Genomic DNA, 17,579 nt, shown 5'->3' on the forward strand with positions numbered 1-17,579 from the left:
TTATGGATGTTCTTTGTAAGAAAAAAATATTTTTCTCATTAAAAAAGTTCTGTAAGTTTTATGTATGTTTGCTCTGAAATTTTGAAATACCAGAATTCTTTTTCTGCGTGGTCAATATCCATTATATCTGGATAAAACAGTTTTCTTAAATGCCTGATTTTCTACTGTTGCTTATACACACATCAAGAAATGCGTGAATCTGCTCTGATTAGAAGTGACTAAAGAATATTAGACTAGCTTCTATTTTTCCCTGTTTCTTTTAAAACTCTGAACATCAGAGCCTAACAAATATCATACAGAGAAGTCGTGTTATCCTGTACTATTATCCTGATCTTCTTAAGGTAGTTTAAAAAATTAACTTTACGTAAGTAAAGCCTAAAAGCCTGCAAAGTCCGAGACTGAAGAATCCGCCAGAGTTAAAACATATATCGCTTTCACAAAGATTGTAAGGGAATTGGCAGATCAGCTCACTGTGTAAGCCATGAGAGTTGGATAAATGCGGAGCCATGTGGTACTGACTGTGTTTCACAACTCGGGCTCTGTCTACCCAATATGGAGAGGGAAGTACTTACAAGAGCAGCCTCTTGTCTTGTTAAAACCTTTCCTCTGGATTTCCAGAGCAGCTGTGCAATGTTTTGTGCTTGATAGTTGCTGTTCATTCCAGCTGGTGGAAATGAATATCTACAGTTTATCAAAGCACTTTGCTGTAATGAAAAGTACCTGGAAGCTTTTCTTTATCTAAACTAATATTTTTTGTGTGTTTGTATATATGTAAAAAAAAAAAAAAAAAAAAAAAGCCAGCCTTTAAGTATGAACCCTGAACTCTAGAAATGTATCTTTGATCACCTTGTACAGGGAGTCTTTCAACAAGGGTGCTTATTGTCTCTCTCGGCTCTTGATAGCAAATATACCTAAAATCCTGCTCAAAGATCACCAGGAAAGGTCACATCAAACAAGCAGAAATGAGATTTGTCATCATGTGAGATGACATCTTACTGTGCATAAACAAATTAAAACTCTGGCTTCATAATCCGTCCCTTCAGAAAAGGGGCTTTATCTTAGCCACTGCCTCTGTTGGATGCTCTTCTGCCAGCGTACTGCAGGGCAGCAGACAGTCTTTAGGTAGGTAACACACAAGGCTGTTTCGGATTTTACATGTCAAAACAGCTTAGATTCTAGTACCCGATAGCTAACTAAAGCAGATCCAGAAACACTCACGTCAAGGACTTTCAGAAAGGTGTAGTCCTTAAGAGACAATCTGCTGATGTCTCCATCAAACTCTCTTTCTCCATAGCTGTGGGTAAACCTTCCTTCATTAGCTGGAAGGATTTGACAGAAATGCAGATGATGCTTACAGAGACTTCTAAAAGAGAGAACAGGTCATGTGTTGCTGAGATAGGCCACCGACCTTTTTCATTTAGAAGCAGCAGAAAAAGCAAAACTAAAGCACGCAGTCAGAATAGTCAGGTTACGAAAATAACCTAGTGGAAAATTGAAAATAGAGGCAAAAGTTGTGTTTGATTACTCTCAGAGACTTCCAGAAGACCAGTTTAGAGCTGGGAAAGAAGATTCTTCTGCATAGTTTTTAAGGCAGTGATGGAGGAGAGAAAGGGCATGAAAAATCATAGTATTATTGGATTTTGTGTCAGAATATACTTACATTTAGCTGGTTAAAAAATGCAAATTAGTAGGTTTTGGTATTTCTGTGCTGTCTCTTAAGCTTGCACTTGCTTATCTGACATAGCATGATATCCAGTCAGTGAAAAAAATGCCATTCCGTTTGTAATTTTTATAAGATCATCTGAGATTAAGCTATGATTACATAAAATATGTAATTATTATGGATATGAGCTCTATAATTTGTATGTTTTAAATACATTACATGACATTTTCCTCTTAATATTTAAAAATTAACAAGTGGCTTTTTTTTTTTTAATAGAAAAAACAAAAGAATATTTTGCGGATAGGAATTCAGAGTCTAGGTTCCATGTTGTGGGGTGATGACATTTGTAGCAGTGATACTCCTGAAGATGTTCATAGCCTTACAAAATTTCTGTACGTTCTCCGTGGCATCCTCAGAAAATCTTTGTCAGCCTGCATCATCACAGTGCCAGCTCACCTTATCCAGGTAGGAATGCTGTCTTTGCTAGATTTCATAGCTGATATATCAGCTAGCAAAAATTTAACATTTATGGTAAGAAAATAAATGCAATTTTGGGCATTTTGAAAACTCTTTTTGTTCAAAGGGCAAAGTTAAAACCTAACTTCACTATAGCGTTTCTATACTTTTGTGGGACAGTCATGCTGCAAAATCTACTAAGACCTAAGCACAAAACTATCTTAGATACATTTATCTCTTGTGTGGGTCTTAGTCTTTTTTGAAAAACTGTCAAAATTTCAGAAACTGTAAAAAAAGCAAAGAGAATCCTGCTAGTTATCTCTTTATTAATTTTTTTTACAACATCTCTACGACCTTTTCCACTGCCTTTAGCACACTGTTTAGAGTTTCAATACAAGACATTGCAGTCCACTGTCTTCGTCTGTAATGCTCATTATGATGATGTGTGATCTTGTTTTTAAAGCCAGGAACTGAAAGATACAGTTTTCCTCTTTAATTCTAATATCCCCTTGTATTGGGACCAGGAGCAAACCAGTTACGGTATAGAGTAATTTTCCTGACTGTAAAATCAGAAGCTGCTAACAGTACTTTTCATTGAGAGTATATGGCACTTAAATGTATGCTCTGGAACTAAACATTTTTAGCAAAAGGGAAAGTGTAGGTAGTCTTTTTTTCTGCAAGTGGTAATGTAACTTACAAAAGCAAAATTATTATTCTCAATGAACAAGGAACCTATAAATTTCAATATTAATTTGATTTGATTATAGTAAAAAAGCACTGGGTGAAACCTCATATTATGCAAAATGTTTTCATAGTAAGTAAGTTTATTGTTAGATTAAATCCTGTCTTAGGTAAGTACATGACTCACTTACATATTGCATTTTGTAAAGGTGTGTGAATACCTGCAAATGTTATTTATCTAGATGCACTTACTGCTTTAAAATAAAGAAACTTGATTCTCTAGTTTTACCATCGCAATCAAAAGTGTATGAATATTCCTCTTGTAATGCAAACCTCCATCTCCTTACTCAGCTATTTTTAAGTATTAGATGGCAGTTTACCTTCAAAGAGATTGACAGTAAAATTTAATGCAATGAATAGAATTTGTGAATGTAAAACTAGAATCCTTCTCTTTACACATTGGAATTACCTGTCCATAATTGGGACATACAGTCAGTTTCATGTTACTCTTTTTTATATATATTATGTCAATAAAAGGTATGATCATATTTTAGAGAAGCGTTTCTAAAAAACAAATTGAAGGACAAAGTTTTTTGTTTGTTGCAAACTTACCTGGGAAGTTGATTTGGGTTTTGTGTTATTAATTCCATGTAAATCAATTCCCATGGAGTTAGGATTGAAATCATATCTGATTTTTTAAATAACTGATTTTTTTATTTTAACAGAATTGTTTTACAGTAAAGTGCTAGAATATTCTGAATTAAAAGAAAAGAAACATTATTTCCAGAACCTTTACTTAATAGCCTTAAACTAATGAGAGCATAAATATTTTTTGAAATTGTTAAACTTCATGTATCCTTGTTTAAGCACTAAACTATGGAGAAAACTGTCATTAGGAGGAGCAAAGCTGCTGAGGGTTCCTTATACCCCACATTACTCAGTTCCCAGAGCCCTGCTGTGTAGTTGTTCCACTCTCCAAGAAGCCTGTTAAAGAGCCCCTGAGAGCATGTGTACAGCCCTCCATGTTAATAGTTAATTGGTGAGGATGGCAAGATGAGAGGACAGCCGAACATGTGGTCTCTCAGGCTCAAGCCGTAGACAGACCTTTAGTTATAATAACAGCAGCTGCTCACATTCTCACAACCCAGCTACTCACCATTCTGTTGCTGAGGTTTCTTGCTGGATTAAAAAAGTAAAGAAAATATCTTTTCTTTCCAAGAGAATAAGAGAGAGGGATTTTTTTTCCAAGTGCATTTCTGTATATGGATTTAATTTGATCAGAGTAAGTTCTAGCATATGCTTTCTCTGTTGAATCTTAAAGTCAGTACACTGAAGGCGTAGAAAACGCACACTATTTTTCTGAAGATGTAGTAAATTCCACATTTATTCCCTGAACTACTGTTTCTGTATTTTCTATGTTATCTTTTGCCTCCCAACTGTATTAATTAGGTTGTCTACAGATAAATTCTTCACATGAATAATTTCCACGAAGGTGAATACAAGTTCAAAATCACATTTTAATCAAGGTTTTGTTGGCATAACATATACAGAAAAATAGTGTCATTTTTATATGATTTGTCTTCTAAAAATAGATTTTTAGTAGTGATCATACCATATCTCATGTCTGTCAGCCCCCAGTACTAGTTACTCCAGTGAAGAATAAATAAAACTCACAATTGGTAGTACTGATTTTCAACAGGGACAATGTCTTTCCAACCCAGACTAGCTATATTTTTTATATGTAGTATATGAATAATGCATATATACATATGTAATGTGTGTGTGTGTGTATATATATATATGTGTGTGTGTGTGTGTGTGTGTATATATATATATATATATTTAGTTTGAGATTGGTTTCTTTTATATATTTTGCCAAATACTTTGCATGTTGTGCTGTGACAGGGAGCTCCACAAATTAAATCTACCTGGTTTGTTTAATTTCTAGAAAGTTTAATTTTGCCTTTACTTTTCATAAACTATATCTTTGTTGTTGACTGATCGGACAAGATGAGGCTCCCTATTTTATATTTTCTATATTCTGATTGTTTTGTATTTTTTGTCATGCTGACTGCTTAACTATTTTTAAACAGTCACTTTTCTTTTAATCATATTTTACTTTGTTACAGTAACACAATACAATAATGCTATTATTGTTTGTTCACTTTTCCTACATTCTAATGTCTGTTTTGTCTCTTTGATGACTACTGAACATTAAACAGCGATTTTGTTCTTGATGCTTTTCCCCTGTGGTACACATCCACCAATGTGGCTCTTTCATTATTCCAGCTATTCATTGTCTTGGATTTAATAACTTTGAATTGCATTTATCCAAAGATGATGCTCATTCACCCAGTTTGATGGGACATGGAATGTCTTCACAGTCTTCCGTAAGGCTATATTTTGGAAAAAGGCACAATTTTACCGAAACTCTGGTTGTGTACAGAGTTTTTTCAGAATAATTTAAAGAAATTGTAGTCCACTAAAGAACAGATTCTTTGAATTTTATTGATGAAACTTCTAGTGCAAACAGTGCATGAAGAAAAAAGAAAATTCTCTTTTCTCAACCAAAAAAATAGGAATATGTTATTCTGGAAGAGGATTTCAAGAAAATGACACTAAAAACTTATCCAATTATGAATTTTATTCACATGATGTGTGACAAGTTTTACTTGATTGATATTTTCTGCTGATTGAACATACTCTTATCTTACACTGTCTGTCAGGTAATAAATATTGAGATACTTACGAGTATGATTAAAATAGTTGATGGAAGGTTATTTTTCAAGTCTTTCTACGAAATCAGACGGTGCATTTGAAAAGGGAAAATTGCTTCCATTTTTAAAATCTAGCATTGATCAAGGAGGGCAGACTGAAGAGGGGTTTCATTTGTTGTTACACTTTCCAAATTCAAGGAATATTATAAAAACAAGTAAGGACGCTTCTTCTGTATGTTGATAATCTGTACGCTTTAGTACCGAATTTAAAAAAAAAACACAACTTTTTGTGCTACAGAGTGTGGCTTAAAGGACTTTAATGTCACTGTTTTATACTCTAAATAAGAATTTAAAATACTTTCCTGTTGTATTTTCTTCTTTTTCTTTAATGACTAGAAATCATTGGTAAAAACATCATTCTCCCAAAATATTAAATAATGTTCGTAATTCTGTTCCTTTTCTTCCCAATTTTGTATCGCTTAAGTTTTTTTTTTTTTTTTTTAGTAGATTATTATTTTCACTGGGAGAAACGTAACGCTTTTATTAAAGCCATCCTTTATTTTGAACTTGAAGCTGTATTACTGGTAAGGACTAACAACCATATTAGTCAGCATGTACCAAGGGAAATTAATTGACTAATGAAAAGTCAGTATGAATAAGTCTTGTTATAGAACTGGTCCTCAGAGTCTGAAGTTCTGTTTAGCAAGGTATTTTCATTATTTCATCCAGTATGTTAAAAAATTAATTTCCTACAATATTAATGTTTTGATGCTTTGAATTCACTGAAGCGCATAAGTTACTGTATGTTTCAGTGTAAAAAAATGCAGAAACAAACCTTTTCACATCCATAGCCTTTTGTGTTCACACTGAGTAATTTAGCAGCTAAAGTCGAAGTCAAGCAATAGAGTGCTTTAGAATCCATTGCTAGTATAGGATTATAAGATATGAACTCCTATAGCTTGTGAACTTCTCACAGTTTGAAATCTTTATTCCTATGACAAGACCTAAGAGTGATTGCCTGCCTTAGAACTCTAACTTCTGAGGGTTCATAAGTGTAAAATCCAGGATAACCTTCAAATGTATTTGATGAGGTAGCCACTGCACACAAATTTATATTGCGATCAAATGTCATGTAGATTCTAAGTCATAGTTAAGCAAGCTTTCAAAATTCTTTGCAAAATAGAAACTTTGAGGGTGAAATAGTCTTCATATTTTTCTATTTTGGGGTTTTTTTACTTGCTTTTTAATGTTGCATATTGCTTTTTGTTGCATGTGAGAAATCCAGTTTAACAACCATACAAAGAAATATTGAGAGTCATGAGTTTGACAGGTATTCTTGGGTTACCCACATAGTTTTCAGATATTAATATTCTGGTTTGCATATTCTAGACATTCATAAAAGCATCTTTAAAATTATGATCTAGTAGGAAGCTCAGAGAACTATACAATTCAAAATTTAAATTGTGGGATAGTAAGTAATTTTGTTTTCAATTTCTATTATTGTTGACAGTATTTGCTAATTAAGTTGCAGAAGAAATAGAAATATTTTGTTGTTTCAGATGATAAGTTTATGGTTGCCAACAGGCTGTATTCTAGGTCTACCACTTCAGATTTGGTAACAACTACCCATTTAAAAAACAAATACAATATGAAGCATGTTTTTGTACCCACATGCTAATTGTCTTTTAACTGACTTAGCTATATTATGATGAACAGTCACATTGTATGGTGAAATTGCACGCCTAAACCACCTTCTCATTTTCATAAATTTTATTTTTTAGAAGGACACTTTATACATGCCCTTATCACCGTCTCATCAACACACTTTTAATCAAAAACCATCACTTTTCAAAAATGAGTATGTTGAATTTTAAAAGTTAATGAGTATATGCAACATAGCAATTTTATTTTGCGTTTTATGTATATAATCTGAAAATATGTCTATGATAACTTTAAAAAATTAGGTAAGATTTAGAACTAAATCTTTCAACTGCAATATTAGACCTAAACAGTTAAATATCCCATCACAGTATGGAGATAGTCATCTGTTCAAGCATATGGAATCTTTTGGCTACTGGACTAAGTAGTTAATATAATGCCCAGTGTCCAGACATGGACACAACTGTTATGGAAGCAGAAGGGAAGAGGCTCATGTATTGAGCCCATTTGGACACTGATAAGTAAAGATCAGAAGAGTGACTTTAAATAATGTAGGACAAACTAGTTATCTGCTTTAAGCAAGTAATTCTGTTAGAAAATGGAAGGTAGTATTGTTTCTCTGAAGCAATACTATTTTTTTTTCGTAGAAGTACAGGTCCTTGAAAAAAATGCCCTGTGAATCTAGCATTAAATATGGGGTTTATCTGTTGTATTTCAGAACAAGGAATATTAATTTTGTATAAAACTGTTTTATATTTAAATTATTGCATGTGCATTTCCCATCTTAAATGATTTTCAAATAAGTGAATATTGAATTTCTGTGCAGTGTTTGCTTAGAAACATTTTTATATGAACTTTCCATTTTGTTTAAAAACCTTGACATTTCAGAATCTAATTTTACGTCTTTTTGTTTAGACCTGCTCTATTAATTACAATATAATCATAATAAAAAGGAATACTGCATCTTTAATGATGTTTTTGTGCCTGTGTAGTTAAGCTTTAATGCTAGGGAAAAAAAAAAAGATTAAATTAGCCTTGTAACCTCTTTCTCTTCCAGACTGATGATGGAAAATAAAAGCTCTTAGCCACAGAATGTAACACTTAGAATTAATATTTAATTAGACCAGCAAATTGTACACCGTGGCTGAAAGCTTCCAAAGAGTTGTTAGTGCCACAATTGACCTACAAGTTTAATAATAACTCACTTCTAGGAGCAAGTGCCAGTTCAGCATAGTGGAGCCACTGTAAGAAAGTCCTGTGAGATTAAAATCAGCAAACCAAATGGCAGGCGAGGATTCCTGGGATGGAGCCTTCTGGAAAGCTGGGAGCTGGAGTAGCTTTTCAGCCAGGATTCAGATGAGAACAGTGGGCAAAAAAAGCTGATCCCTCCTGTTCTGGGAGCTTCTGGTTGTAGGCCAAAATCCTAGAACAGATTTTTTTCTAAATGTTCTTACTGCAGCTATTAATTTATATCACAAATCAAGTAATGAATGACTTATCTTCATCTTTTAATTAAGTTTTAATACAAACATTATCTCTGAATTCTCTGGTCATGAATTTTACTCATGGAAGAATGGTACTTTTTTGGTAAGATGTGTAATTTAGTATGTTTGTGTTGCAGAATATTTCATTTTATAGTATTTTACTGCTACACTAAAGGGTTCTTGTTATAGTACGATATGATAATTTATCGTAATACTGTGAAATATGTAAATTAAATACAAAATGTCTATACGTTGTAGAATAGAATATTTTGAAGGTTAAATAGCTTAATCTTGCCTTTCATTTTATGGACAATTAAAATATAAAGCCAGTAACTCTACCATTAGATATCCATCTGAGCCTTAATTCTGTGGCAAATTATTCTAGTGAAATAGGGCACCATAAGTTCAAAAATGTGCAAACACACAGCAACAGACTGAGGAGGGAACATTCTGCATTATTTATTGGCTAGATCCTAAATAATTAAAGAAATGCCTACTCATTAGTTAAAAATTAAAGCAGGTGAGAACCTTGCCAGCAGAGGGAGCAGTCATGTCTTTCCTTAGGTTCCCATCATTTCCAGCCTACCCATCATTTCCACCCTACCTCTTCTTATTGCCCAGCCAGTCTCCCATCTGGACCTAGCTTTGCCAGCCTGTTCCTGATGACAGCCTATAATTTTATACTGAATAAGGGATTAGGTTTTTAAATGATTTTATATTTCAGAATCTTGCCACTCGATTACCAACATCAGTTAGATGTTCCTTTTGATATTTATGTACTATTAATTGGAAAAAATAATGGAGGATCTTTTTGGTCTCCTGTGAATAAAATGTGAATTGCTGTTTAAAGAATTAAAGTTGCAGCAATAGTTAGCCTTTCTGAATTGGTAAGCAAACTGCAGTGACATTTTTCAGGCAAAATGGCAACAAAAGGAACTCCTGAACCTTTTTCTTATAAAGAATAATTCCTAGTGGAGGCATAGGATTTTAGGTAAGCCAGTTGGTCTCAAATACATTAATTTCAACAGTTTTGCTATGGCTCTTTTGTAATATGACACTTATTCTTTAGTCTACTTTTGCATCTGTATTTTATACTACACTATGACCAACATGTAGCGTTGAATATTTTATGTGTTTAATTTTGTAAACAAATCAGTTCAAATGGTCAGTTAATTTTTGTGATAATTAAAGACAAATTATAATACACAGTTTTCCATATATATGCTTTTATAACAATGAGACAATCTCATTAACTAGGACCAGACAGTGTTCAGGGGAGATGCTGGGCTCATCTCACCCCAGATCTTGTACCAATTTCTTCCCAGCTCCTCACCCTTCACTGGAGAAGAGCTCGATCAGGCTTATTTCATCTACCCACTGCAGAGCCCTGCGCCCCAGAACCATTCATAGTCACATGCAGCCTGTGCTTTCAGCTACTGAATGCTAAGGAAATAGTCAGAAGAGAAAAGCACGGAACAGGGATTCAGCTCAAAAAGTGTCACCCTTTAATGCCCTGTACATCTGTCACCTCTTTCAGCCAGATAATAACAGGATTTTCAGCACTCAGCTTCCTGGGCTTTGACTCCCACATCATCTTCATGATACCACCAAATATTTTCCTGGTACCCCAAAGCCATAGATGTAGCCTCCTTAACCAAGCCTCAAATAGAGGGGGGTAGACAGGGCTGAGTTTGGTTCCTGGCTCACTGTTGACTGGCTTGTGACTTTGGACAACCTCACATGACATCTTTGTGCTTGTTACATGACTTGTAAATGAGGAATACAGCACTTGCCTGTCTTTTGTAAAACACTTGGAGATGAACAGATGGAAAGTTTGATTTAACCTACGTAGTCTTTGTTCTCGCTTTCGATTTTGTAGGCCTCAGCAGCAAGTTATTGACTTGCTTGTTTTATCTATATTGAGTCATCACTCATTTCACTGTTGGCCTTTAGGTCTTCCCTCCAATGTCAAAACAGACATACTTGTTATTTTGTAGGGTGCCAAGGCTTGCTAGCATTAGATTCTTTTATAGCTCAAGTAACAGACAAGTCCAGGCCATCCATCTTCAGTGAAGATCCAAAGATTTTTTTTTTTTTTTTTTTTTTGAAAATCTATCCAGAATTTTTTATTGGATACTGTGTCATCTGCCTTCATCTGATAAATTTGATAACAACATTGCAGAGTTCCCATAGCAGTGACAGTGGCTTAGGTGTAAGATAAGGAAACCATGGCTCAAATGCTTTGAGTTTTTAAGAAACACAAATACTAGTTCTAACTAGTTTCACAGTTGAAAGACTCTTGAGTTTATGTAGACTATCAGGACAAACATTATTAAAAGCAACTTTAAGAGAACAACCAAAATCTGGAATTAATACATACTGTAACATATTGGCCAACAGATGCTTTATTACTTTCTTCCCGTTTTTATGAGTATGTTGCATCTAATTACCTGCCCAAGTCTTCTACATGTCCTTTCTTTGCTTCTGAAACTTGTATAAAATTATTCAAAGATGCTATTCATTGCTTGAAATTAGCTAATGTAATACAGTGTACATATAACCAAATCAACCAAAATCAGTGCTTCTGTGATTTCACCCATGTGAACAGATATTTATACTTAAGTTCTATTATAGTCAGTAAAGTTCTTCAAAGGTAAAAGAAGATGCCTGATCAGCCAGAATCCCTATATGTGGATTTCTCATCACCCAAGGGATTGCAGTTTGTAGAAAATCCTTGAAGTATATTTCTAGGATATCTGTCTTCCAGCAAAGACATCGCACTTGTATTCAGTTTTCTTGTGATATTGATACAGATTTCTACATACCAAAATTGGTTAATGTACTGTTGCTCATCTTACATTCCAGTTGTCTGAGTGCACATTCATTTTAGAGCCAAAATTCAAAGCTCAGTTAGTAGATTTGGTGTGTGCAAGCACTGAGAACAGTGCTAATCAACTTGGAGTCAGACTAAGTGTAGAATTTTATACTTTACAGTCTTTGTTTATTACTGATACAACACTCTCTGGCAGAGTGGTTATTAATCTTTTGTTTTGGGGATTTGTGAATAATGAAAAAATGCACAAACTGCATCTCTCTATAAAACCAGTACAAGGGCCTAATACCTTACTTCTTTTACCAAAATAAAATGTATGGGTAATTCTGTGATTTTCTGAGCAGTAATTATTAACAAATGGTGATAAATATTTAAGCCATGTTTCTTAATAATTTATCTTTTCAATTTAAAATCCTTTGGAGATTAAGTAGTAATGACAAATGGTAAATATAGGTATATTGTAAAGTCATTACCACATCATTGTGTGATAATGTCTCAGAAAACATCAAGAATTATTTCATCTATTGAATATCCAGCCACTGTTTTGTTATAGTTCAACGTGGCTGCATATGTTACAGTGCTAAGCTTACTTCAGCTTTATGACTGAATGTAACAAAAACAAAAAAGGCAAAACCACTTTATGAGCTTTTTTTGAAAACTCACGCACCAGAATTTGCTTTAAGTTCATAAGGTTCATATTACTTTGCATGAACTTGCTTGCTGCTTATTATTGAGACCTTCTTTCAAATGAAGTGTCAGGGTTACTGGACTCACTGGTTGGTAATAATAGAAATTGTTGCCTACAATTACAGCTTTACCTAGACTTGGGGGGAGTATCTGAATTCATCTTTAAATTCTGTGCTGTCATATGGAATGTATGCAACTCACTGTTTAAACTGGGGTTTGTCCCACTGCTAGCAGTTGTTTATAAGTAGTTTTTTAGGTAATGAACCCACTTTTAGGATTCAATTTATTAACTCTTAATTAAATGTTTTGAAATCAGTGATAGGATTAGATTACCAGATTGTAAAGGTACAGAAGTTAAATGTAGCCCTCTACCAAAATATAGGCCTAATGTCTCTTTGAGAAGAGACATAGTCTTAAAATACCTTATTTTCAATGCAATATATAAATCAATATTAAAATTATGTTAATGTATTGATCAGAATAAAAATGCAAACATACAAAGACCACATGATTCAGGAGCTGAATGTATTTATACAGGGGCCAGTTGGGTCTCATTGTAGATCTTTAACATAAGTCTCTTACTTTCCTTTTAATTGTTGAGATTGTTTATATGTACTATGTAGAAAAATTGAAGTTATTCTAAGAAAATGTTCCATTCTTTGACTTTTCTTTACTTAATGTAGTGCAAGGACTGAGAATTTAAAGTTTTTATTATGTAAATTTTGTGAGGTTTTTAATTTCTTTAGAAACTGACAAAATAAAAATGGGAGGACCTATCTCTGGGCATTAGAAAAAATTTGACAGGAAATCAGAGGAGAACTAGAAATTAGAGCAGAGTAGAGAAGATAGATTTTTTTCCCTAATACAGAATCCAGATGAACCAAGATTGATATGATTAATAGTAGTAATGATAAAATTGTGGTACATTAAGAACTCAATCCAGTAGAAACACCCTGTATTAATTTCAGTATGTGAGTTTGAGCGTACAGACTATACATATATTTGTGTTGGTAGAATACCATGCTTTATACTCAGACACAGAAGATGATACATTTTGAACTGCTTTATTTGTAAATAAGTATTTTTAAACACACACAAATAATTGCTCAAAGCTATGTAGATTCTGCAAATAAATTAGTAGGACAAAGCAATCTTTTTCCATAATTGCCCTTCCCAAAAGCTGGTTAAACACATATGTATGGTTCCCATTTACGTATCCAACTATCTACATGGATTTTCTTGAGACATTGATTTGAAAGTACACTTCGGTTGAGTCCAAATACTACAAGTTTGTGCTTAAAAGAAAATGTCTGTCTAAAACAGCAAGTACAAAGTAAGATATAGAATGGATGCCCATCCCAGCCTGCACAACAGGGTTGCTACCGTATTGTTAGAATAATTACATTTTGGCTGAACTAACTAATTTAGAAAAACTGCAGCACATCTAGCAAGACTGAAAACTTTCCAAGACTGGGTTTGGTTTTTATTTTATTTTATTTTTGAGTGTAATTTAAAACAATATATCTAGCTCACCTCCAGAGCTGCCAAGTTTATGCCAGAAGCAGGAGGTAGATTTGTATGGGGCTGGAGGAAGATCTGGAGCTCTGTTAAATTTTCAAGCCCAGATGGGGCAACATGATTTGTGTGTTTATGTCAGTATGCCATACATCACAACTATCTGTGTGCTGACGTCAGCTTTGATTCGACATTAATGTGCTGAACACTGCAAACTAGAAAATACATGATAGATACAGATCTATGGCAACAATGCCGCATAAGCGAATGCCTGTTTGGTGTGGCGATTCACTGTGCAAAATATTTCCCAAGATACACTGCATTAAGCCAGGAGAATATTTTGACACACTTTAAAAACAAAAACAAAATCAACATGGGCAAGCAGACTACAATTTAAGAAAGCAAACCTGTTCAGAAGAGCTGAAACAACATACTGAAGTATGTATCATTAGGCAAGTACCAAATTGCTATCCCTCACTTTAATCTTTCCAGAATTAGGACCAAATAGGAAAGATGCTATTGTTATGATTTGTAGGACTGTTAATGACGAGGATACCTTGCTCATGGTTGAGCATTTTTCTATCCATAGTTTTTGTAACCCATTGTTATCAAAACAAGGAAGAAAAAACACTAATGGACAGCAAACATTTTGTCAAATTATAGAGTATTTTTTCTATAGCAAGAGTTTGGGTTAGCTTCCAGAAATCATCAGTGTTTATTTATTTATGTAACAATTTTGTATTTCTTCCTTATACAAATAACATCCAGCAGACTGCTGAAGAACTTGCAAAATATGGTAACTTATGGTCTGTGGATTTATAGAGGTCACTGGCTACCTCAGATTTATATTTATACCATCTTTAAGTGATTGCCTCTGTAGAATAACATGACCAAAAGTTTCCATTAAAATGTAGTATACTGTCTCTCTCTTCCTAGAATAGGAAATAATTTGCAAGTCAACTTTAATATTTAAGATGTGGATACAATAATGAAGTTTAGGGATTGATGTGTTCTCTTACCTCAGATCACTTATGTTACTCCTCAGAAAGGAAATTCCTAGTATAACACTATTTTATCATTATCCATCATTAGACTTTGTAGGTAAAATTGAAGTTCCCTGAATCCATGGGGACAGATCATTTTGGTCTGTGCACAAGTAGCGGCTTTGAAAAGAGACCAGTCCCCAGGATTTAATGCCATCTGGCCCATAAGGTGGGGAAGGGAGGGGGTGTAAACGTATCATGGGATCAGTGGATTTAGGCCTTGTAACCTGAGCAGATTGGGCTGTGCAGGACAGGTCACAAGTTACTTTATGTAGTGATCAAAAACCAGAATTTAGATTATTTTTTGATGGGAGATGGAAATTTTCACCTTTCACATCTGCTTCGTAGGCTTCTCTGTGGCTAGGAAATGCTCTGTTATTGAAATGTGGGTTCATGAAAGCAATTTTTTATTGATAACCATTTTAATAAACCTGTATGTCAGTAGAGTGCATAGACTTTTCTAACATCTGGGGATGTTTCCCTTCTCTCTGCTCCTAATTACTTTATAAATTCTTATTATCGAATAGTTTACCAGTATTTAAATTGACTTTTCATAAGTGTCGGTCACATAGTTTGTGTAAGAAGTGCAGAATGTACAGAGTGCTTTAAAATCAATAAAAAATGCAAAACTATAACTTGGAGCTACAGAGCTAATTCTTTATTCTTGGAATGGGTATTTTGAGGTAATTGGTGTCGATACCCCTGAAGGTATAATGGGTATAGTACCTACAACCATCAAGAACAACTGTACACCAGCTGCCCAGGCAGCTTTAAGACAGCTACTTCTTCTTACCTTAAAGAAATATTTTGCTTTTTAGCACAGATTTCTGTCTTTTTTTTTTTTTTTCCTGATTAAATTCTGACATAAAGCATTTAAGAACATTTTATCCTGAGTTACCTCTGAAGATATCTATTGTGACCTTTGAATGTTGCTTTCTGCTATATAAAACTAAGTAAGGAAAACCATGCAGAAAAAAAGCTTATTTAAGGCACATGACAATACATTGTTGCACAAGACATAAGGCATCACTTATAAATCATAAATGATAACGCAACTTGAAGCTTTAGATTCCTATGTTGTGTAAAGAAGAACTTTTAGAAAGAAAAATACTGGAGAAAATGCTTTGGTTTTCCATCTTGTTTGACTGATGACCAAAATGAATAATTGCATGGGTTGTGCTTGCTCAAAATATTAGAGGTGATATGCCTAAGTGTATTAAAACCCAAAGTTTTCAGGACACAAAAAACTGGGCATCTGACTCATAGTAGAAGTCAATGAGAGGTGCTTAACTGCCACATAGCTTGTAAATATCTCTGATGTGAGCAAATGCTTATGTTATGAAGATTTAGGAAAATACAAATTTAGTGCTGAGTTAGCCCTTTTACAGTTTCTGCTTGACAAATGCCTGTTTTCTTTAGACAGAAATTTCAAGTCTTTTTTTTTTAAAGAAAAAAGCTCTCTAATGTAATTTCTAAGTATTGATGACCTATTTTTTCCCCACAGTTTGTCATTGAGAAGACCAAGGCTTACTCTATGAACGTTAATTACCTTTTTCATCACGTAGGATGTGTATTTTGTTTCCATGTCTTACAGAATAAAGCAATTATGGAACGTGTAACAAACTTGTCAGATATGGTAGTTGGTCTTGAATCATTTATTGGCTCTGAGAGAGAAACCAATCCATTATACAAGGATTACCATGGTAAGTTCCATCTTTAGCAATGCAGAAAGTCTGCCCTGAGTGTTTCTAGGGCACTTAGCGGTTTACCCTCCAGTTGGGTATCTGCTATAAAGTAGCGTTTGATTTCATTTTAGAATATCTCTCTTAAATGTTTCTCCTTGCTAACTAGTCCTGAGTTAGGAAAATTTTCAGTAAAGTGCATTAAGGCTGCAAAGGAAACATGGCAACTCCTTGCATGTTGTCAAGCTGTATTACTGAGGCATGGCTCAATCAGATGTACATCTCAACAGGCAGGCTTTGGGGAATTCACATGCAGAGGAGGCTTGGCAATCATCTGACCAGCGAGCTGAACTTGTCATGAAATCAATACTTTTGATCTGCCAAGTTTTAAATAGAGAACATGGAAAAACATATATTATATTAAGATGAATAAACTGCTAAATGATGTGCTATATAAACTTTATCTAAGAATAATGTTCTATTTTTCAGCTTTAAGTTATGGCATTTTTGCATTTAAAGAAATGAATGTGGATATGCATGCCATGTAAAATATGAAACTAATTTTGGTAAGAAGTCGTGTAGTTATTTATCTTCAAAATGTGTAGTCTTGTTTAATCTTGCATTTCATTTCCCAAAGATTCTGTTAGCTGTTGCAGCAGAACTATTTAAATTTTAAAAGATTAGATTAGGAGTTATGCATAGCCAAAGCAGTGAATAACAGTTTTAGCTAATCCGGAGCGGTGCTCTGAGTGTGCATAAATTACAGCTATTATTATTGTGATACTACTGTATCCAGTTCCAGTTCCATGGAAACCTTTGGTTGAAAGTAACCTGCTTATCCAAAACCTGCTGTAAACATGTGAGAATGTGGCAGTGTTTTCCACAGCAGAATATATAGAAAAAGAAGCAAAGATGGTGTTGAGACACCACTGTGTGTATGCAGGCTGTAATTAATAAATCAGAGAAAAATCTTTTTGACTATGAAAATAGTGCATATTTCATTATCTGAAAAAAAGGTGAATGAAAAAGAAACTGTGAACAAAAGCTAGAATAATTTGCCTAATTATTTTTTCCAACTGTATAATTGTGATGTGGCATTTGTTTATGCTAACATAATTCTGTCAATTTGATAGTCCTTTTCTCATTACTGAAGAGATCC

The 17,579-nt window shown here is 34.0% G+C and overlaps 1 protein-coding gene across 1 annotated transcript in view; it reads left to right on the forward strand.

Moving 5' to 3' along the window:
- The window catches only part of ELP4 (elongator acetyltransferase complex subunit 4), a gene marked incomplete at its 5' end in the record, with an annotated part of 155,751 nt that overhangs the window by 52,165 nt on the left and 86,007 nt on the right, over positions 1-17,579 (forward strand). Inside the window, 2 exons of the mRNA XM_035891184.1 lie at positions 1,940-2,128; positions 16,333-16,441. Of these exons, the coding sequence (XP_035747077.1) occupies positions 1,940-2,128; positions 16,333-16,441 (298 nt within the window). The remainder of the gene's footprint in view (positions 1-1,939; positions 2,129-16,332; positions 16,442-17,579) is intronic.

This window comes from Egretta garzetta, unplaced genomic scaffold, assembly GCF_000687185.1.
Source record: "Egretta garzetta isolate BGI_Z169 unplaced genomic scaffold, ASM68718v1 scaffold523, whole genome shotgun sequence".
Lineage (NCBI taxonomy): Eukaryota > Metazoa > Chordata > Aves > Pelecaniformes > Ardeidae > Egretta > Egretta garzetta.